Source organism: Halichoerus grypus, chromosome 5, assembly GCF_964656455.1.
Source record: "Halichoerus grypus chromosome 5, mHalGry1.hap1.1, whole genome shotgun sequence".
In the NCBI taxonomy this organism is placed as follows: domain Eukaryota; kingdom Metazoa; phylum Chordata; class Mammalia; order Carnivora; family Phocidae; genus Halichoerus; species Halichoerus grypus.
Window position 1 is genome coordinate 127,584,972 of NC_135716.1, and position 14,911 is coordinate 127,599,882.

General features: G+C 32.8%; 1 protein-coding gene across 1 annotated transcript in view; it reads left to right on the forward strand.

Moving 5' to 3' along the window:
* LRRIQ3 (leucine rich repeats and IQ motif containing 3) overlaps positions 1–14,911 on the forward strand; it is a 193,398-nt gene that overhangs the window by 125,456 nt on the left and 53,031 nt on the right. Inside the window, exon 6 of the mRNA XM_036084757.2 lies at positions 2,509–2,638. Coding sequence (XP_035940650.2) covers positions 2,509–2,638 — 130 coding nt within the window. The remainder of the gene's footprint in view (positions 1–2,508; positions 2,639–14,911) is intronic.

Here is a 14,911-nt window from a genome sequence, read left to right on the forward strand (position 1 = left end):
TGAGGTTGAAAAAGCATTTAGAATTGATTGTTAAATATTTGGTTGGACAACAGTAGTCTACATTATTTTTGTCATACTTTGTTTAATAGAAAGAACTGAGCCCAAATGAAAATAGAAGCAAAATTAAATAAAGCAACTTAAAATAATGTTATATTTTGATAATGTGTTGATATTGTGTTATTATGTTATAATTATTCTTGACAAACTTTAGAAAAAGATTTAATATAAGGAGAATGTATAAGCTCAGAAGTTACTACTTATTTGTCTTTCTAGCAAAAACTAGTATTTTTGTCATGCGAAGAATGGAAAGATGTTATGTAAGAGTTGACTAGTGAAGGATTTTTTAGTAATGAATAATAACTGAGATTCATTCCAGGACTACATAATACCTAGTACCTATCATGAGCATTAAAAAATTCTTGCACAATGAGTCATTACATAAAGACAAATTGTTTTCAATAAATTAGAGAATATCACATATAAAATTTAAAAGATAGAAACTCAAGGATATTTATGTAAATACATCTGTTTTGTGCATTATAGGAATTTGGGCAGAAAATTGTAAATACAGGGTACCCGGACACATATCGAAGTGTCTCTCCTAAATTGTAGAATAAAGGAGGTTTGGACAGTGGGCAGGTCAAGGTAGGGGAAATACGGCGATAAGTTTTTATTTCAAAATCCTATCTGCTATCACATATTAGAGAGTTTATGTGACTCCCCTCTTCTTAGATGAAGGTGGTGCCATTCACCAAAACCAGAAATAAGTTATAATAGGTTTGGAGGAAAGATAGGACTTAAATTCTATTGAGTATGAGATGTCTGTGAAATTTTCCAGGGTGAAAGAGCACAGCTCATAGTTATTAATGAGTACTACATAAAAAGCAAACACCTCAGAAAGGAATACTATCGAAGATACATATTTGTGAGCCTTCAGAATTTAGGCCAGTGGCACTCATCAAAGAAAGCATAATATTCTGGGAACATTTCTCAAAATACAAATGTATATCCCCTCCCAAACTTCTAATTTTTTTTTCTCTGTGGCATACTGTGGTTGCCGACCAACATCTGTCCTTTTCTTCTTTCTTGGTAAGAAACCCCAGATTTTAGTCCAGGCAGCAAAGTACCTACTAAAAAGGCTGCATTGCTTACCCTCTCCTTTGTCACTATGAGTGGCCAATAAGATATAAACAGAAGTTATTGGAAAGACCTCTGGGAAAGTACCTTAAGACACATGGCCTGTGCCCTTTTGTCATTTTACCCTTTTCCTCCCTCTTACTGACTGAAATACAGACATGGTGTGTAGAGCTGTAGTAGCTATCTTGACTCATGAATAAACCTTGAGGATAAAAGCCATATAGAGGGTAAGACAGAGATGATAAATTTTGAAAGAGCCTGGGTTCCTGATGACCTGACGGATCCTTTGTACCATGCTGGATAGACTGTGAAGACAAAGACAGACAACACAGTATTAATTATTAAAACATTCCCAACCAATTTACAGACATTATATAGTTTACATCTGATAGTGCCCCCAACTCTCCACCAAGCTCCTTTTCTATATTCTGTTATTCCTTCCACATATACCAGATCCATTTGTACTTTTAAGATTTGTGATAATTCTGGTCCCATTTCTCTTTCTTTCTATGTTACTATCTTTTTTAGTATTCTGTAAAATAGTTTTGTCTGCCCTTTCTTAACCTAAATCTTTCTTCAGGCTTTCTGGGCAACACCATCTTGCTTCTCTTTGTTTATTCCTTATTTTTCTTCCGTGGTGGGTTTTGTTTTGTTTTGTTTTGTTTTGTCATGGCACCCTCCTGACAGGTCCCTTTCCCCCTCAATCTCCCTCCAAGCATGGTCCAAAGTATATCATTAACTCTTAATAGAAAGACAATCTCAGGAAACAAACTGAGGATTGCTGGGGTTGAGGCGGATAGGAGGGATGGGGTGGCTGGGTGATGGACACTGGGGAGAGTATGTACTGTGGTGAGTGCTGTGAGTTGTGTGAGACTGATGAATCGCAGACCTGTACCCCTGAAACAAATAATACGTTACATGTTAATTAAAAAAAAAGAAAATTCACAGCAAATAAGAAAGACAGTTTATCAAAATCATACACAATGGAGCTCTTTACATCTTTTCCTAACTCTGCCTATCTCACAGGTTTTTCTTGGTCTTTTTAAAAAAATAAAATCAGGGACGCCTGGGTGGCTCAGTCGGTTAAGTGTCTGCCTTCGGCTCAGGTCATGATCCCAGGGTCCTGGGATCGAGTCCCGCATCGGGCTCCTTGCTTAGCAAGGAGTCTGCTTCTCCCTCTCCCTCTGCTGCTCCCCCTGCTTGTGCTTTCTCTCTCTCTGACAAATAAATAAAATCTTAAAAAATAAATAAATAAAATAAAATAAAATCAGTCATGGTAGTGTATAATAAATGTGAGAGTTCGTTGAGAACTCTAAAATGTATATAACGGACATTATCATGGTTGTCATTGCTTTTATTTTGTTTCCACAGAGTATACATTCTCCTGTTTATTTAAAAAGTTCTAGAGAACAGAGAAAACATGTTTCTTCTATTATATATGAATTAAAAACAAAAGAAATTGGTATAAAATCAAAAAAATCAAGACATCTCACTCAAAAAGGTTAGTTATATTAATTTTTAAATTATATGTATGAACATATTTTGATGAAGAATAAATTCATTAGAAATTGGGCATGTTAATTTTGAACTATAAGTATGATTCCATGAAATATATGTTGAGATATCTAGATAAAAGTATCCATATCTCATTTAATATTCTATAAATGTACATATTTAGAAAGTTGTTTCATGGATATCAAGGACTGGATTTTGAGCAGAAGTGGGGAATTAAGAGAAACAGGTGTTAGCAGGAACCATATTGAATTGATAGCTTTGTTGCTGTATGGTCAGCATGGTTCCTCTTTCAGGAAATCTGTCAAGTATCAGATTAATATAAATAATTTCAATTAAGTAATGATACTAAATTTCCTTCAGGCTTTGAATGTAGTTGTTTTGTCAATAAAAATACATTTATCTTGTTAGTAAGATTTTGGTTATCAAATGTGTACTTGTTTTTTGTTGTTTTTGCAGAATTTTTTCTGAAAAAATTTTATATATGATCGATGGCACTCTTTACCTCTGTCTTTCACAGAAAAATCATATAATCATTTTTATAAAATTATTTGAAATAATTACAATTTTCTCAAGGTTTTCTCTTAAACCTTTTAAAATTATTGTGATAAAACCACTTACCTTGAGACCTACCTTCTTAACAGACATTTAAGTGCATGACACAATATTGTTAACTATAGTCATAATGTTGCACAGCAGATCCCTAGAACTTTTTTATCTTGTATGACTGAAACTTTATACCCACTGAACACCTCTTTCTCTGACCTTTTAATTATTAAATATTCAAATCTTTCTCTTTTTAAAAACTCATGATGGTGTCTTTATCACCTTTTATTTTCTTTGTATATGAACTGTTGTACTTTATCTCTTAATGGTTCCTTATTTGTCAGTGGCTTTTGATATTTCATCAATTATCCGTTAGTTTCATGTATTGTATATACATTTCATAAAGCTCTACATTGTTATTTAAAGGTAATTTTATTTATATCCAGTTATTTAACTTGTAGATTTATAAACGAAAATGAAATGATGGAAAAATAGTAGTTCCATGCACCATACCTCTACACTTAATCTTCCTGGTACCCCAAGACAATATCATTTAATAATTTTAACTAACTCTTCTGCTGTTTAGTTTTATATTTCCAAGTAACATACTTATTCTGCTAAAATGTCTTTTTTTTTTAGTTTTAGTTATTATTTACGAATTTCCACTGTGAAAGATGGCAATTTAATTCTCTTATAAATCCTCCATAGTACACAACGCTTATATATTCCCTCCTCTATTCTCCCCATAGAATTAGATCACTACTATTTGGGGGTAAATTAATATTTACTGTTTTAATTGTTATGACTGTGTACATATTGTTCACAGCTGAGCCGCACAATATATTAGGATATATAGCATAATGTCTTTATTATTTTTTTAAAGATTTTATTTATTCATTTGAGAGAGAGAACAAGAGAGCACAAGCAGGGGGGAGGCAGGGAGAGAGGGAGAAGCAGGCTCCCTGCTGAACAGGGAGCCCAACATGGGGCTTGATTCCAGGACCCTGAGATCATGACCTGAGCCAAAGGCAGACACCCATTCATCTGAGCCACCCAGGCGCTCCTAGCATAATGTCTTTAAAGTTGATTTATGTGGAAGCATGTCACATTTATTTTTCCTTTTTAAGGTTTAATAATAAATATTCCATTACAGTCAACCTTTGAACAACATAGCCGTGAACTGTGCAGGCTCACTTACACAGATTTATTTTTTATAAATACTAGTACTGTAAATATGTTTTCTCTTCCTTATTACTTTCTTAATAACATTTTTTCTAGATTACTTTATTGTAAGCTTACAGTATATAATACATATAACATACAAAATATGTGTTAATTGACTCTTTATGTTATCTATAAGACTTTTGGTCCAATGGTAAGCCATTAGTAGTTAAGTTTTTGGGGAACCAAAAATTATACATGGCGTTTTAACTGTGCAGGGGGCTGGTGCCCCTAATCCCTGCATTTTTCAAGGGTCAGTTGTATGTTTTGCTTACCCAAACCAGCACTTGGGCTGCTTCCATATTTTAGCTATTACGTACAATGCTGCTATGAACATGGGTGTACAGATATCTCTTTGAGACCTTGCTTTCAGTTGTTTTGAGTGTATAGCCAGAAGTGGAATTGTTGGATCATATGATAATTTTACTTTTAATGTTTTGAAGAATCACCATACTGTTTGCTACAGCAGCTGTACCATTCTACATTCCCAGCAACAGTGCACAAGAGTTCTAATTCCTACACATCCTGACTAACAGTTGTTATTTTCTTTTCTTCTTTTTTTAATGGTAACCATCCTAATGGGTGTGAGGTCATATCTCATTGTGCTTTTGTTTTGCATTTCCCTAATGATTAGTGATACTGAGAATCTTTTCATGTGCTTTTTGGCCATATGTATATCTTCTTTGTAGAAATGTTTATTTAAGTCATTTTTGTCCATTTCCTATTTGTAGTGTTTACTTTTTTGTTGCTGTTGAATTGTAGGATTTCTTTATATATTCTAGATATCAATCTCTTATAAATGTATGATTTGCAAGTATTTTTCCTATACTATGGGTTGCCTTTTTACTTTGTTGATAGTAACCTTTGATGCACAAAATTTTTTGATCTATTTGAGGTTAATTTTTGTTTATTGTGTAAAGTAATAATCCAACTTTACCTTTGTGCACACGGAATTCAGTTTTCTGAGCACGACTTTTTTGTTTTTTGAGAGAAAGAAGGCATGTGCCTGGGGGTGGGAGGGGAAGTGGGAGAGGGAGAGAGAGAATCTTAAGCAGGCTCCATGCACAGTGCAGAACCAGATGTGGGGCTCAATCTCATGACCTGAGGTCATGATCTGAGCTGAAATCAAGATTCGGATGCTTAACCAGCTGAGCCACCCAGGCGTCCCTGAGCACCATTTGTAGAAAAGACTATCCTTTCCCTATTGAATCATCTTGATACTCATTTTGAGAATCATTTGATCCTATATGCAAGCATTTACTTCTGGGCTTCTATTCTATTCCATTGATCTATATATCTGTTTTTATATCAGAACCACACTATTGTGATTACTATATAGTTTTGTAGTAAATTTGAAAATGATGAGGTGTGAGAACTACAATTTTCTTCTTTTTGAGGATTGTTTTGGCTCTTTGGGGTCCCTTGAAATTTTATATGAATTTTAGGATGAATTTTTCTATTTCTGCTAAAATGCCATTGGGATTTTTATAAGGAATACATTGAATTTGTAGATTACTAAAAATTGAGTAGTAGTTTAGCAATATTAAGTCTTGTAGTCCACAAACATAGGTTGTTTTTCCATTTATTTCTGTTAATTTTTTTCAGCAACATATTGTAGGTTTCAGTGTACAAGTCTTTCACGTCCTTAGTTATGTTTATTCTAAGTATTCTTCTTGATACTATTGTAAATTAAATTATTTTCTTAATTTCCTTTTTTGGATCCCTCATTGTTACTATATAGAAACACAAATGATGTTTGTGTGTTGGTTTTGTATCCTGTAACTTTGTTGAATTTTTCTATTAATTCTAACAGGTGTGTGTGTGTATGTGTGTGTGTGTGTGTGTGTGATGTGTTTTCTACATGTAAGATCATGTTCTCTATCAACAAATAATTTTACTTCTTTCTTTCCAATGTTTATGTCTTTTAGTTTTTTTTCTTGCCTAAAGGTTCTGGTTAGGACTTCTAGTACTATATTAAATACAAGTGCAAAAGTGGGCATCTGTCTTATGATGTTAGAGAAAAAAATTTCAGTGTTTTACCATTTAATAAGTTGTTAGCTGTGTGGGTTTTTTTTTTTCTTTTATGACTTTTATTAGGTTGAGGTAGTTTCTTTCACTTTTTTCTTTTAGTGTTTTTATCATCAAAGGGTTTTGAATTTTTGTCAAATTTTTTTTTCTGCATTGATTGAGGTAGTCATGTTGTTTTTTCCTTCATTCTCTTAATGTATATTACATTGATTTTCATATGTTGTATCACTTCTTGCATTCCAGGCGTAAAGCCTCCGTGATCCTGGTATATAATCTTTTTAATATGCTGCTTAATTGAATTTGTTAATAGATTCTTGAGGATTTTTGCATCAGTATTCATAAAGGATATTGGTTTTCTTTTCTTATAGTTTCTTTGGCCTTAGTATCAAGATAATGTAGCCTCATAGGAGTAAGGAGGTATATCCTCATTTTCAATTTTTTGGAAGAGTTTGAGAAGGATTGTTGTTACTTCTTTCCTAGTAAAGTCATTTGGTCTTCTACTTTATTTGTTGGGAACGTTTTGATTACTGATTCAATCTTCTTATGAGTTATTGATCTATTCAGATTTTCTATCTCTTCATGATTCAGTGTTAGTAGGTTGTGTATTTCTAGGAATTTGTCTATTTCATCTAAGTTATATAATTTATTTGCATACATTTATTCACAATATTTTTATAATCTTTTTATTTTTGTAAAATCATGGTAATGTCCCCTCTTTCACTTCTGATTTTAGTTTTTTGAGCCTTATCTCTTTTTTCTTATCTTTCTAGCTGAAGTTTTATCAATTTTGTTTATATTTTTGAAGAACCAAATCTTGTGATCATTGATTTTCTCTGTTGTTTTTATAATTGTATTTTGTTTATTTCCTCCTGATATTATTTTTTTCTTCTCCTAGCTTAGTTTAGTTTATTCTTTTTCCAGTTCTATAAAGTTTAAAGTTAAACTGTTCATTTGAGACTGTTCTTCTTTTATAATGTAATCATTTATAACCATACACTTGCCTCTTAACACTGATTTTGCTGAATCCCAGAAATTTCAGTATATTGTATTTTATTTTCATTTATCTCAACGTATTTTATAATTCCCATTGTGATTTCTTTTTTTTGTCTCATTGGCTATATAAGAGTGTGCCATTTAATTTCTACATATTTGTGAATTTTCCAGTTTTCCTTGTGTTATTGATTTCTACTTTCGTTCTCTTGTGATTAGAAAATATACTTGGAATAATTTCAGTATTTTTAAATTTATTAAGATTTGTTTTATGGCCTAAAATGTTGTATATCCTAGATAATGTTCCACGTGCACTTGAGAAAAATGTATATTCTGCTGCTGTTGATAGTGTTCTGTATATGTCTGTTAGGTCCAATTTGTCTATAATATTGGTCAGGTCCTCTTCTTACTTACCGATCTTCTCTCTGGTTGTTCTATCCGATGTTGAAAATGAGGTATTAAAGTCTCCTACTATTATTGTAGAAATGTTTATATTTCTGTCTTCAATCTGTAAATATTTGTATTATTTATTTTGTTCCTCTGATTTTTGGTGGTTGTGTGTTTATAATTATTATATTTTCTTAGTGAATTGACCCTTTTACTATATAATGCCCTTATTTGTCTCTACTCAAGGTCTACTGGTTTAAAGGCAGATCTCATCTAAAATATAACCTTACAGATACATCTAGAATAATGTTTGGCCAGATATCTGGGTACCATGGTTTAACCAAGTTACCATATAAAATTAATTATCACAGAGGTTTACTAAATATAGAATTCTCAGTTGACAGTTTTTTTGTTTTAATTTCAGCACTTTAAATATATCCTCCTACTGCCTTCTGGCATGCAAAGCTTCTGCTGATATATCTGCAAATTATTGAAAACCCCTTGTACGTAATGAGTCACTTTTCCCTTGTGACTTTCAAGATTCGTTATCTTTGTCTTTTGACAATTTATAATGTCTCTCAATGTGCGTCTCATTTTGCTTATTCTACTTGGCATTTATAGAGCTTCTTTGATTTGTAAATGTATGTGTTTTTTCAAATTTGGGAAGTTCAGCTATTAGTTCTTCAAATAACATATCTGTTCCTTACTCTCTTCTCCTTCTGGGACCCCCATAATGCATATTTTGATCCATTTGATAGTATGCTGTAAGTTCCTTATTCCTTGTTCACTTTTCTTCATTCTTTTTTCTTTTTGTTCCCCAGACTCTATTATTTCAAAGATCCATCTTTAATTTTGCTGATTTTTTTCTTTTTTTTTACATGTACTGTTGAACCACTAGTGAGTTTTTCAATTCAGTTATTATATTTTTCTGCTCCAAAATTTGTTTAATTCTTTTAAATAATTTCTATCTGTTTATTTATATTCTTATTTTGGTTATATGTTGTTTCCCTTATTTCCTTTCAGCATTTGCCCATGTTTTCCTTTTTCTCTTTGAGCGTATTTAAAACAGTGGTTTTAAAGTTTTTGTCTAACACGAAAAGATGTTCAACATCACTAATGATCTGGGAAAGACAAATCAAAACCACAATGAGATATCACATCACACCTGTCAGAATGGCTAAAATCAACAACACAAGAAACAACAAAAGGTTGGTGAGGATGTGGAGAAAAAGGAACCCTTATGCACTATTGGTGGGAATGCAAACTGGTACAGCCACTGTAGAAGACAGTGTGGAGGTTCCTCAAAAAATTAAAAATACAACTATCATATGATCCAGTAATTCCACTATTGGGCATTTACCCAAAGAATATGAAAGCACTAATTTGAAAAGGTCTGTGCACCCCTATGTTTATTGCAGCATTGTTTTCAATAACTAAATTATGGAAGCAGCTGAAGTGTCCATTGATAGATAAATGGATAAAGAAGATAATCCATACATACCATGGAACATTACTTAGCCATAAAAAGGAATGAAATCTTGCCATTTGCAACAACATGGATGGAGGTAGAACAATGCTAAGCAAAATAAGCAAAGACAAATAACATATGCTTTCACTCATTTGTGGAATTTAAGGAACAAAACACATGGAACAACAACAACAAAAGAGACAAATCAGAAAGCAGACTGTTATCTAGAGAGAACAAATTGATGGTTACCAGAGGAGAGCTGGGTGGGAGGATGGGTGGAATAGATGAAGGGGATTATGAGTACTAATCTTGAGGTGCCTGGTGGCACAGTTGGTTAAAGTGTCCGACTCTTGGTTTCAGCTCAGGTCTTGATCTCAGGGTAGTGAGATAGAGCCCTGCATCGGGTTCAGTGCTCAGTGTGGAGTCTGCTTAAGACTCTCTCTCCCTCTCCTTCTGCCCCTCCCCATCCCATTCTCTTTCTCTGTCTCTCTCTCTAAAATAAATAAATAAATCTTTAAAAAAAGAGTACTTATCTTGATGGGCACCAAATAATGTATAAAATTGTTGAATCACGGTATTGTACACCTGAAACTAATATAATACTGTATATTAACTCTACTGGAATTAAAATAAAAATTTAAAAATAAATAAATACAGTTTTTTATCTGGTAAGTCTGATATGTGTATTCAGGGGCAGTTTCTGGGGATTTATTTTGTTTCTTTAAATGGACCTTTTTTCCCTATTTTTTTCTCTGGTTGTGATTGTTGAAAATTGGACATTTGAAAATGGCTACTTCTTTCAATCTTTGCAGACTTGCATGGAAGATTTTCACTATTTAGCAAACCCCTAAACCTTGAGATTAGCTTAGGGTCAAGGCATAAGGTCTTCTTAGGTCTTTTCTGGGCCGGCATCCCCTCTGGGTCAGTGTGTGTATGGTTTTCTTTTCTTTTGATTTTCCCCAGGTTCCTTTAAATGTCTTAATTTCTCAGAGTCTCTCCCCAGCTTCATTTTGGGGACTTAGATTTTCTTTTGTATTTCTCTGCCCTCAATTGTTTTCTCCCAGGAATCTGTGATCTGCAATTCCCCTGCAATTCACGTAATATGTATCATTACTGCCTTCAATGGTTTTCAGCCTGATATCTAAACTATATTGCTGTTCCTCTCCTGAGGATTTGAGAGAGACAAACCAGTCCTTTAGGCAGCCCAGGGAGAAGGTTGAACATTCCAAACAAGTTTTATTCTTCTCTTTCCATCCTAAGGGAGAGAAACTAAAAATGGGCTGCTGCTTCCTGACTGTGCTACCCCACACTGGGGAGAGAGTAGGGAAGGGCAAGTAAAAATGTCACAAAATTTCTTATGGTTTTGATTGTGACTTTTTCTTATTTGGGTGTTTACCTAGTTGCTGTAAATCTTTTATTCATTTCTAGAGCTCCTTTAAAGTTATGTTAGTCATTCTGTAGTTATTTATTTGATGTTTCTAAGGGAGAATAAGGGTGTGAGACTTCCTAGTCTGCCATCTTGCTGACACATTATTATATTTATTTCATCATTTTCTCCATTGTGTATTCTCTTTCTATGACTCCTATTATTCAGGTGGACCTCTTGGACTGATCCTCTAACTTTCTTACTTTTTATCCCTTATTTCCCCATCTCTTTTTATATCTGTTCTCTTTTCTGGGGTGTTTACTCAATTTTATCCTCTACTTATATTTTTAAAATTGTGTAATCAAATTTCTAAAAATTCTGCTATATTGGGTTCATAGATGCAGTATCTTCTGTACATCTTGGAGGATATTTATACTATATATATATTGTGGATGGTTCTTCTCCACAATATATATATAGTATAAATATATACTTTGTATATATATATATATATACTTTGTAAGAAGTTACTTTCTTCTTACATATATAGTATAAATATATACTTTGTATATTTATATATACTTTGTAAGAAGTTACTTTCTTCTTACAGCTTTTGTGACAAATGCTGCTAATCCTTGTTTGTTTACTCATATTTAAGATTAGGGTTCTGAAATGCTACTTGGAAACACTGTTCATATATGTGGTTGGGTTTTATTGACTTGTAAGCATTAATGTGGGATAATTTAGTGGGGTCCAGGTTCTTTATTCAGGGACCTGTAGTATGGGGTTTCTTCAGAAGAAGATTCTTCCAATATTTTGCCTGTGATATGTGAGTACCTGCTGTTGTTCTCAACTTGGTATGAGGACTTTCATTTCATCGTCCCATTTTCAGTCACCGCCCCCCCCACCCCACCATCCTTAGCTGTACCTGGTGCCCTTGAGTCCATAATTTTTATGGTTTAACTTCTCCAGAGGGTGAATCTTTAGTCTCCTTTAAGAGCAAATGGATGAAAGAGTCACCTGGTTATGTGTGGTTGCCAAATGATCAGTTAATCTAATTATGACTTTCAAACAGTTTTTAAAACCATGTTTCAAATTCCCCACCTTTTTTAGTGTTCTACATTGTGAGTCTGCTTTCTTCTTTGCTTGTTCACATCAAACCTTAATATTCAACTTCATAGTGGCTGGATGTCAGTTACCTTTCATCCATGTGCTAGTCTAGCTTCCAAATGATTTTTGGTGTCACTGATACTTTCTTTCTCATTGTCTTTGAATTTTTTTTTTTAATTTTCCTTTTTGATCATGGTACTAGGATGCAAAGAGGGAGCAAAAAAATGTGTTTATTTAAACCTTTCTGTTTAATCTGAAGTCTGTATTGGCTCAATTTTAAATTGAGCCATATTTTATATTAAATATGTAGAAGGAAGGAAAAGTTGGAACAAGAGAAGGAGGAAGTAGCGAGTTTTGGAACACCTATCTTGTTCCAGGCAAGGGATGACTGAACCCTTGGAAAACATCATTCATAAATCCTACTGAGTCCTGATTGACTTCCCTCTCAAGTGAATGTTTTGTGCAGCCACAACCAATGTACTGTAAAAATTAAAATGTCTTAGCCATCCCAGTGCTAGATGATGTCACATTGTAACAATTTAATTTCTTATTAATGTTTTACAATGAGGAAAGTGAGTTTAAAAACTACAATAATTTATCCAAGGTCACATAATCCAAAAGTGACAGAGCTGGTACTATTTCTAGGTTCTGTTTCCTCAAAGTCTAGTTTCCGTTCTGTTTCACAATGATGCCTCCTGAGAACTGTAAATGTTTCACTGTGTAATAATTAAATTATGTGCAAGGGGATATGGTTGTATTAGATTAAGCTATCTGAATCTATGAAATCTAATAAAATCTGTCATTCCCTGTGTCATTCCGAATATTATGAAACCACCCATTTTACATAAAATTCTATTATTTCCTGCTTACTTTTAATATTTCTGATGTGTAAAAAAACTGTAGAAACTGAAGAGTATCTTATTTACCTAAAATCATTATAATTAGAAGAAATAGAATAAAAATAACATTTTCCCATATTTCTTTCATCTAAATCATAACCAGTTACCTTATACTTGCTTTAATAAAATGGCTAATTTAAAAAGCAGCCAAAAATTGTATTGATATTCTTGAAAATATTTGGGGGGGGCATGAATTTTTATCAATTCAGGATAAAAAACTGCTTTCATTTTTTTTTATCGAGTAATATTTTCTGTTACTTTTCAATCATTCCATTTTTCTATTTAGGATTATCTTAATCTATTTTACCAATTTTTACATAATAGCATATATTCAAATTCATAAAGGATGAGAAATGCCTTTTCCTGTTGCATCCTGTTTCCTCATAAAGGATGAGAAATACCTCTCCTTCCTTCAATATAAAATTTTTCCTTTTAGAATGATTAGTATAATTTCTTTCTCTGACCATACTAAAAAATGGGCTCAACATACCTTATTTTGGGAGATTATGAAGTTTGGCAGTCTCCTCCTACCATTTAGTTAATATTAAGTAATAACATTGTGTTTGAGACGCATACCCTTTCTGGACTACTTACTCATTTCCTCTAAATTGAAAGATGAGCAATGCTGCGAGTACTGAGTAGTTAAGAGTGCTGTGACAGTCCCATAAGAAGCAGCCACTTTTAACTTTAATGATTTTTATAAGGAGAATTATTTTCAATTTTGGCTACTACCTATTCTTTGGTGTTTGTTAAAACCTAAATATGATAATGCATAAGTCCATTAGATCAAACTTTTCATTGTTATTCAAATACTCTGTTTTTGAACAGAGTAGGATATTCTATTTTTGTTTATTTTCCCTTTGTCTACTTAACTAAGAAGGGAAAACTATTAAAATATTCCACTATAATTGTGGATTCATTTGCTTCTCCTGAATTCTATCAAATTTTGTTTTCTGCATTTTAAGGTAATTTTATTAACTACCTATATGATTAAAATTAGTACATATTCTTGGTGAACTGAACCTTTTATCATTATGTATCTACTTGCTTTCTCTCTAATAATGCCTTTTCCTCATGCTCTATTTTGTCTGACATTAGTATAGCTGTACCAGCTGTATTTTAGTTAAACTTTTCCTAATGTTTTTCCATCTTTTTACTTTTGACTTTTCGCTTTATATGTTCATCATGAAAATAGAAAATAGCTGGGCCAACCTATTTAGTCCATTTATATTTATTATATTTATTAGGAGAATTGGACCTATTTCTATCTTCTATTTTTTTCCAGTTTGCTCTATCCTTTGTTTTCTTTTTTCTTGTTTTTTCATAATTGGTATCTATATGTCCTCCTTCTCTTTGATTTTTTCATTTTGAAATAATTTCAAATTACAAAAAACGGTACAAAAGTTACAAATTATTCCTGAATATCCTTTACCCATTCCACAAATGTTATCATCTTATATAACCATTGTACAATTATTAAAACTAGGAAGGTAACATTGATACAATACTATTAACTTATCTATGGACTATATTCATGTTTTGTCAATTGCCTAATATCATTTTTCTTGTCCAGGATCTAGTCCTACTACTGTCATCTAGGTTACAATGATGTCATTATGTATATACTCCTGTTCTTTTGGTTTTAGCTTTTAATTTTTTTTTTTTTTAAGAAACAGCAAATCTTGCCAAGTTATTCAGTCAGTGTTACTTTCCAAATTGTTTGCAACATCTCCTATATTCATTTCTCATCTCATTTTATCTCACTTTCCTTCAGAACGGTTTATGTGAAGCGATAGTAGAATACCTTCTTTCACCTTTTATCCCAAGGACTATATTTACCCTCACATTTAAACAATTAGTTGGCAAAAGTTCAGTCTATGTTCAAAATTATTTTCTTTCAATATTCAACAAATATTATTTTATTATCTTCTTGCATTCAGTATTGCTGTTGAGAAGTTTGATGTCATTCAATTCTTGTTCCTTTAGAAGCTTTTATTTTTATTTATTTTTTTAAAGATTTATTTATTATTTTAGAGAGAGAGAAAAAGAGAGCAGGGGGGAGGGGCAGAGGGAGAGAGAGAAACTCAAGCACATGTCCTGCTGAGCACAGAGCCGATGTGGGACTACATCTCATGACCCTGAGATCATGACCTGAGCTGAAACCAAGAGTTGTATGCTTAACAAAATGAGCCACCTGTATGCCCCCCTACACCCTTTAGAAGCTTTTAAATTTGTTTCTCTGTCTTT